Genomic DNA, 9,127 nt, shown 5'->3' on the forward strand with positions numbered 1-9,127 from the left:
TTTTTCCTTATACTACTTTGTGCTATTTCTAAATTCTCTATTGAAAAAATGGTAATAATCAATTCTCTCCATCATACAGTTGAATATTTTAAATAATTTTAGTGTTCTTACTTTACCTTGAAACACCACACACATATATCCATAATGAGAATGTTCTTACTTTAGCTTGAAAAGTATACATAGACGTCTATTAAAAATAAAATGGATTATAATGTCACACACATGTAAAAAAATGTCTTAGAACTTTTGATAAAATATGAAGGATTATTGTTTTCCTTTCCCACCATTCATATGAACATATAAATATATGAAACAAATGGTATTATAAGTACATAATTTTAAAGATAAAAAATATTTTAGAACTTATCAAGCATATTTCACTCATACATGGTTTATCCTCCTTAGACTTTTGTTCTATATCAAATATCAATAAATAAATTGACTTTATAACTATAATTTACTATTATTAAAAAAAGATGTGTAACATAAAAACCTGTAATAAAAGATCTTCCTCGCAATAAATGTTTTGGACTTAGCATTGTAGCTACAATAAATAAAAAAATGTGGCTAAAGTTTCTTTCTTTGACTATGGAATTCTTTATTCCTTATATAACCTCAAATATGGACTCATGGTTGACTATTATGCATAACTGCATGTTTTGAGCATATTAACTTGTTACTTTTTCTTAAAAATGAGTGGCTGATGCATTTACTTGTCTTATTAGGTTACTATTTCTTTCCAAGGAGAACACACATTAGTTAGACCATTTGAAGTGGTAAAATACATCCATGCTCAATCTATGCAAGAATAGCAACCACACATGTGGATATACGCCTTCGAATCCAAAACCTATTAACATGGCACACATGATAAATAGATACACCATAATGTATCAATAGCATAATCACCCTTATCTGGAATGCAAACCATTAGAAATGGAAATTAAGCAAAGTGAACTGCATCTAGATGTGTCAACTCATTCAATATCCTTCAAATTTAAAAGGTGTGTAATAAAATACCCTAATACAAAGATAGGGGTGACAGATATAGATATCTTCAAGCCCATACCCTAAGAATATACACCAAAGGAAGTTTAAAACACATTAGATATGAAAATTTGAAGAATATAAAGGATAAATCAATGAATCACACATTGAAAATTACCAAGGATGATGTCTACAACATCATCCCCTATTAAAATATGGACATTGATGTACAGATACATAAAATGGATTAAGCTTTTACACGTATATAATGAATAAATACTACAAGGATGATTTCTACAACATCATCCCCTATTTTTCTAGGGTTGTAGTTGTTTCTGAAGGAGGAAAGGTAAAATAGCTAGCTTTTAAATCCAACACCGTTATGATAAAAAAAAAAGTAAAATAATAACCTTTAAAAAATGGTGTACTAAAACAACCAGGAAAATAAAAAGAAATGAAGAATTTGCTCATAGAGAAACCCAAATTTAAAAGATTTAGAATTAAGAATTCTTATTTTTGAGGTCGTTTTCTACAAGGGATGTATGATTCCTGGAAAAAGTCGTTTTCTACAAGGGAGATATGACTCCTGGAAAAAGGGTTCCACATAGAAGAAAATTCAATAAAGGTCAAAATAAAGACCCTATAACAACAAAAACTGCATCATTGGGAAAGATGGTGCCTAAATTTGGTCGATTTCACCTTTTTTGAAGAAAAATTTGCTCTTTTTAGCCACCTTCCTTCCTAAGATCCCAACTATTCTTGATTTCTACACAAAAAAAAAATGAAGAAGTTGAGATAAGTGGTTAAAACAGGGAGAAGAAATGGTGGTGGAAGGTTTCTAGATCTACCTAAGCCAATATTCTAAATTTGATAGGACCATTAAAATCCTAGATGCTTGTTAAAAATCAAAACAAATAGAATCCAACAATACAAACAAATCGGTAAACGGGAAAGATATTTTACTTTTTTTTATGTTAAAAAAGATTCTTACCATATACTTTCTTAGACAGATGACAAAATTCCACACAAGAATCCAAAGTCATCTCCAACCTTGACGAAACGAAGAATGCAACTGTTGAGAAATTCCAATATGATTACATATGATTATGAGTGGATTGTAAAAAAAAGCCACAAATTTGAAATAGCCATGCAAGAATAGATTAAATATAACCTGCAACAAATAAGCTCGTGATTAGTTACCGAGAACAAAGTAGAGATGACTTGTAATAGAGAAACTCATGGTTGCTTACCAAGATGACCATATGCAACCATGATTGGTTTAGCACTCCTGATAGCGGTGTTAGATAATCGATTCCATAAAAAATCAACATATTGACATGCTTGTCGGATGAGGCCGCATCTAAAACCCTAAAATTATGGTTCAAAGAAGAAATTTTTTAGAGAGAAATAGAATGGAGGATTATCGTGGTGGCATTTAATAATATGACCAGGAGGTGGAGAAGAAGAATCATATCGTCATTGCCATCGAGACATAAAATTACCATTATCTCCATTGAGGGCACATTATTTTAACAAGAAATCCAATTAGGTCTACGGTTAGGAAAAAAAGCAACGTTCAAAAAAAGAATATTATAGAAAATGTACATGAGCCATGGAACCTTTTATTATGTGTCCATATTCCTTGAAAATTTGTAAACAGACAATATGAGATTTTAGGATTCGAATTTTGAAATTGAAATGGCTAGATAGATTGAGTGTGGGTTTTAATGGAGGAAGGTCGGAGATAACAATGCATGATTAGGGGAATAAAGAAGGAAAGTCATTTTATTGATGGAAGAGTATGATTTGATTTAATTTATGAAGCATTAATGTTTAATGTAATTATTTTCTGAAATGGAAATGTAATGTGTATTGAAGGGTAATCATAAATTGATTGTACATGATGTAGTAGGTATGATACCTCTTAAATTTCAAGAAATGTCTTAAATGCTTTATATAATAGTAAAGATATATATTGAGATCCTTTGAGAACTCATAGTTTCCCGACAATCTGAGAACTAAAAGTTGAGCGTTAGATCAAAATTAACTCATAAAGGGTATGATCATCATCTTACCGATCTCATTTAATGTTTATTTATTTATTTTTTTGCTATTAGAAGTATTAATAAAAAGTTCTAAAAATTAACACAATAAATCAAATTTTGGATTTTTTTTAAAAAAAAATTCATTTTAGATTTGTTTTTAAAAAATGGAGTTTTTTTAATTTTTTTCAAAAAACATGAAATTAAAAAAAAATGAAGAAAATATTTTTTTTAAAAAAAACTGCAATTCAAAAAAAAAGCTGCAATTTAAAAAAAAAGCTGCAAATTTTTTTTAAAGAAAACTACATTTTTCCAAAAAAAAACATAAAAAAACTGCAACTTTTTTAAAAAACTGTAATTTTTTCAAAAAAACTGCAATTTTTTTTTAAAGAAAAATGTATTTTTTTCAAAAAAATACTCCAATTTTTTTTTTTTTAAAAAACTGCATTTAAAATAAAAACTGTAATTTTTAAAAAAAAAAACTGCATTTGTTTTAAAAAATAAATTTTTAAAAATCAATTAAAATACTATAATATTCGTAAGTAAATCTTAATAAATCTCAATTTTATTAATTAATCTATAAACATAATAGTACACGTATTTTATTCGATACAAAATAAAATACAAAAAATAAAAAAATGCTACAAATTTCAAAGCATTTTCATGTCATCGTGTCAATATTTCCTTATTTTCTTCAATTTATCATTTTTTATCTTTTCAATATTCACCACAATTTCTTCCAAATCTATAAGAAATTTAAAATAAAAAATTGATTAATACAAAAACACTCACAAAATACATATGTGATTAACATTTGAATCACATGCGATTCACATATGAATCACATTTACATATGACAACATATGTAAATCACACATGATTTACATGTGAATTATTTGTGAATCAAATGTGATTTACATGTGAATCAAATGTGATTTTCATGTGATTAACATATGAATGTGTGCATATATACGTAATTCATATGTAATTCACTTGTGATTTACATGTGAATCATATATTATTCATATATGATTTACATGTGAATCACATCCAAATTAATATAATGGATATTATATACGGCAAAAAAGATAATAATTAAGACTACATACCTGAAATTTAAATTAATATGAGGGGATCCAAAGACAATTCATAAAGCAGCTATAGGAGAATATAAAACGTGTTCATAAAAATCATTAAAAAACTAAGAAATTTGAAAATAATTGAGACTACACACCTGGAATCCAAATTAATGAAGCATTGCATTGACATCAGGTTTTTTTAGCATTTCCAGAATATCAAGAATAACCTCCAAACGACATATATGAATAAGGCTTCAAATAATTATCAATGAGAGAATCCATTATAATGAGTTTCTTTGTGTAAATGTGGTGATATAAAAGAAATAAAGATTCAATGAATGGTGTACAATTATCTGTATAATGATAAAATAAAGTGAAGGAATAGAAGAGAAATATGAAGCTAAACTTTGCCTAATTTATGACAAAGAAGTAGGCAGTGAAATTTCATTTTTTATGTTATAAAAATGCTACACCTCCCAGTAGAGAACAAAAGTTGTTTTATTTTTATTTTCTTTAAATGGAAACTGAAATAATATGTATGTATCCACAAAGTAATCCTGCACATAAAAGATACTCAGTTAGAGCATATACATAGCAAAAGTTGAGCTTCTGAGACTTTAATCACCAACAATAAAAACTCTTTATATAGGAACAATTGCTTTGAAGAACACCTCAATAAAGACAAAAGTGATTAATTACTAATATAACCAACAGATGATCAAAAGAAAACATTAAATTAAGCAGATTGAAGTTAAGAGAGCATACCATTTCTTAAAATTGGCGTCATACTCAATCTGACCATCTTCATGATCATCATCAGAGTCTGAATCAGTTTCTGTGTCGGTTTCAGTCGGAGGGCAAATATGTCTTCTTGTTGTTTGGATCACTTGATTCCCTACCAAAGAAAACAAACAAAGCCAAAGTGAGTAGTATAGTAATAGTCATTTTTTTCACAGATATATCACTAAGCAGTGTAAAACCATTTCGTTGACGAGAATAAGAAAACATATTTATATATGTATAGTCCAAATGAAACATGCTATAGAGGAAAGAGCAACTTATATATTCAGGGAGAGGAAAACACTGTTTATCTGTGATTTTTTTTTCCAAAACAGATAGGTGAAAGAGAAGTCAATTGATGATATAGAAAGGTGGAGTATAAACTAGAGGACTTTAAGCAATTAGTTTATTCCAGTTCTGATTCACAACAATTAGTTTATTCCAGTTCTGATTCACATATAAGCTTTTATTTCCTTATTTATAAGCATGAATAGAATCAAAGTTTCAGGAACACCACACTTCTTCTATAGTAATCAATATACCTTCTAAGAACATTAATCATGATTCAAATCTAATACAGTAAGCTGCTAGATGACATCAACTTATAACACTGATATTCGAGGGAAATCATTTAACCATAGATGAATAAATTCAAAGAAAGGGAAAGTGAATCTAACCGTACATCGATGAGGCGATGACTGATCCTGACGATTACAAGGTCACAGAAGCTAATAATAAATTTGATTGCAAATGTCAGACAGACAAAGACGTTGGAGATAACTGTTTATGAGAAAACATCTCGCGAACAACTTTCACCTTCATCTCCTTTCGATCTTCAACACATAAGTGAAATTTGATATTGAAACCTTAAGATGACATAATCATGACTGATGTTAGGCGTTGGAAGGGTGGAGGCGATGATAATTTAAGGATCTAGATAATTAGGAGACTATATGAGATGGATCCAGATATGGAAGTGGTAAGGATCTAGATAAATTGGGGGTGAAATATCGTGTTTACTTCCATATCAAAATTTGCTAACTCTATGAGGAAGAACGTGAGCGAAGAGGCGATGCGGCGATAGAAGGAAGTAAGTAATTGGACGCCTTTTGTGAAGAACCTACTCTAGTATACGCTCAATATCTAAAATTGAGGCAATTGATCTCCTCAATAAACTTTCAAAGTTGATCGGCTGTTATATGGATCCCATCATCGGAGTATTGTTTAAATGATTCTTTTACATCAGACGGCGGATTGGTTCAATAGAGATAAGGAAGAGGTAGAAGTGGCTGGTGAAGGGAGGATGGAGGCGATCGACGGATGAGGAATGAGGCATCTTTGATCGCCAGTGAAGAACGAGATGGTAGTATTTGTTTTTAGGGAAACCGACGGACGTCAAAAGATACTAATCTAATATGTTTATTTGGGTCCAATTTCTAAATCCCTAAAATGGCCTTATGTGTTTTTATTAAGATGCCCTTCCGTGTTTTTTTCCATTTATTTACAAAATTGCCATAATTGATCTTAGCCCTTAATTTTTTTAATCTGACGACCCACGTTTAGTTCTCAGGTTCTCGGGAAATTATGAGTTCTCAAATGATCATTCCTCTCTCTTTCTCTCTCTCTCTCTCTCTCTCTCTCTCTCTCCCCCCGCTCTCTCTCTCTCTCTATGTGTATATATATATATATATATATATATATATATATATATATATATATATATATATATAAACAGAGAGAGAGAAGGAGGGGTAAATTCAATTGACAAAATAAAAAATGTTGAAAATAGAGGAATAATTCTCAGTCAATCATTTATTTTTGCCGTAAAAGCCTCCAACATACCGGTGAGAATGGGAAAGAAATACACATGTGTTTTCCAACAAAACATGTTTCCTTAAACTATGTTAATCATTACCTTAATATATATACAAAAACATAAGTTTTTTTCGTTTTTTAAAATTTTAAGGAACAATTTTTATCGAAAAATGATTTTAAATACATCAAAATTCATAATTTTTTATTCCCTATAAATAGAAATCTATATTGATATAGTTTTAAGATAAAATAAAAATTTTATTTTTTTATAGTTTCAGCCTTTTTATTTATAAGTGATTAAAAATAGATCAAATTTTTACTATAGTATATTTGTTATTCACTTATGAAAAAAGTATGATTAATTTTTTTAGAGTTTAAATATCATTTATATATAAATATAACATATATAAACTCTTTATAGTTTATATTAGCTCTTGTCACATGTTATAATCACATATGAATAAAATGTTTATTAGTCTTCCTCACAAGTTATATTCATATATGAAAAACACATTTATCATAATTTTGTTACGGTTCATTTGTTATTCATATATGAATAAGTAGTTCAAAATTTTAAAACATGTCGTCTTTTATTAACATACTACTTATTCATATTCGAATAATAAATGAACTATAACAAAAATCTGATAAATTTTTTATTTATATATGAATATAACATATGACCACCATTAATACACATTTTCTTCACATATAAATATAACGTGTGACGAAAGATGATGTAAAAAATATATATATTTTAGGTAAAAAAGTTTTATTACGTGTTATATTTATATATGAATGATACTTAAACTATAAAAAAGTTAAACATACGTTTTATTCATAAATAAATAAAGAATGTACTGTAATAAAAATCGATTCACTTATAAATAACGAGAGCTGGAACTCTAAGAAAAATAATTTTTTTTATTTTATCTTAAAACTATATCAATATGGATGTCTATTTATAGAGAATGAAAAATTATGAATTTTGATATACTTAAAATAATTTTTGATAAAAATAGTTTTCTAAAAATAAAAAAAAAAAACAAAAAAAAGTTTTTGTCTATATTAAGGTAACGATTAACATAGTTTAAGGAAACATATTGGTTGAAAAACACATGAGTATCCATTATCCATTTCCGTCGGTTCACCTAAATATTTTGCGGCAAAACAAATGTGTGGCTGAGAATGATTCTCAACCTTTTTTTTCTCAACTGAACTCTCTTTCTCTCTCTCTTTCTCTCTCTCTCTCTCTCTCTCTCTCTATATATATATATATATATATATATATATATATATATATAGGGTTAGGATTAAATGTGAATTGTAATTATAGTGTGAATGTATGACCAAATTATATCCATCAGATTAAAAGAATGGAGGGTTAAGATCAACAACGGCATGATTGTAATTAAAAAGGGAAAAAAATTAATTATTTTATATATTGAAACCTTCAGAAGGGTAAACTGGACATTTTGGTGATAAACAAATTAGGAATGGAGGATTTTAAGGATATATGTTTGATTGTTTTTTTCTTATCATGTTTCAATCTATTTCAGTTTCAATTATAATATTATTTTAATAAATTTCAATTGCATAAAGCATTCTTATGGAATGTACCGTTTTTAAAAAATCTGCAACATTCAATCTTAATTTGAGTTTAATTGATTTCAATTGCACAGAAAATTTATCTGGCATATAAATCTAGAATTGAAAAAACATCATAAATGGTCCATATGTTTCCCAGATTCTGAAGTTTAGTCCCCGTGGTTTAAAAATCTCATAGTTGGTTCCTATGCCTTCAAAACTTTTGACAGATGGTCCTTATCCCTCACACCGTTAGAATCCCACCGTTAACCCTTATTTCATTAAAATAATATAAAGGTAAATCGGTCTTTTCACTTGTGCCCTCTTCTTTATTGAGGGAAATGATTATGCCACTGTCTTCTTCACGTCAACTCCCAAACACTCTTCATCTCCCAAGAGCACATTGACTTCGTCTTCAACAGATCACTCTCATCCAAGAAACGAAATTGGGGTTTAGGGTTTACACAACACCAAAGGATAATGGTTCTGTCAATATGGTGTTTGCGTGAAAAAAATGTGTGCTTGAAGGACTTGTAATCGAGATACGGTAAGATTTTTCATAAAAAAAAAAAAAACTGAAGTTTTTGTTTTCCTTGAATGTATTCGTGAAGATAAATCATCTTCTTTATCCTTTCTATTTTTGTGTTTGTAGAGGGATATGATAAGTATTTCATGTTGAAGATACACTATAGTGGTGTCTTCACCAAGTCACCTGGAAGGAAATACGTCGATGGTACTGTATCATACGTAGATGACGTTGACACTCGATGACATGGTTCGAGAATTAGGGTACAAAGGTGAACAAACTCTTTACTACCATTTCTGTATCCCTGAATT

The 9,127-nt window shown here is 28.7% G+C and overlaps 1 protein-coding gene across 4 annotated transcripts; it reads right to left on the reverse strand.

The window, feature by feature from the left end:
* Positions 1–418: 418 nt before the first annotated feature.
* On the reverse strand, positions 419–6,255 carry LOC145071416 (uncharacterized). 4 transcript variants are annotated; one of them, XR_013690446.1, is made up of 6 exons: positions 5,566–6,255; positions 4,874–5,003; positions 2,238–2,355; positions 1,979–2,158; positions 1,687–1,753; positions 419–1,573 (listed from the first exon to the last, which is right to left on the reverse strand). XR_013690446.1 is itself a non-coding variant. In XM_079018305.1 (6 exons), the coding sequence occupies exons 2-5, from the start codon at positions 5,570–5,572 to the stop codon at positions 2,027–2,029; spliced, it is 387 nt and encodes a 128-aa protein (XP_078874431.1). In that variant the 5' UTR covers positions 5,573–5,616; positions 5,705–6,255; the 3' UTR covers positions 419–1,753; positions 1,979–2,026. The 4 variants fall into 4 exon arrangements, 2 of the variants coding, with proteins under 2 accessions (XP_078874431.1, XP_078874433.1); XM_079018305.1 differs by having other exon boundaries at positions 419–1,753; positions 5,566–5,616; positions 5,705–6,255; XR_013690447.1 differs by having other exon boundaries at positions 419–1,753; positions 1,979–2,059; positions 5,571–6,255.
* Between the last annotated feature and the right edge of the window lie 2,872 nt (positions 6,256–9,127).

This window comes from Lactuca serriola, chromosome 8 (assembly GCF_051521515.1).
Source record: "Lactuca serriola cultivar US96UC23 chromosome 8, Lser_US96UC23_V15, whole genome shotgun sequence".
In the NCBI taxonomy this organism is placed as follows: domain Eukaryota; kingdom Viridiplantae; phylum Streptophyta; class Magnoliopsida; order Asterales; family Asteraceae; genus Lactuca; species Lactuca serriola.

What these genes read in the sequence shown, in the direction of transcription:
- LOC145071416 (XM_079018305.1), bottom strand. An exon ending in GACGCCAATTTTAAGAAATG is followed by an intron (nt 2,356 to 4,873) that starts GTATGCTCTCTT and finishes CCATAATTTTAG; the next exon opens with GGTTTTAGATGCGGCCTCAT. An exon ending in GGTTGCATATGGTCATCTTG is followed by an intron (nt 2,159 to 2,237) that starts GTAAGCAACCAT and finishes TATTTGTTGCAG; the next exon opens with GTTATATTTAATCTATTCTT.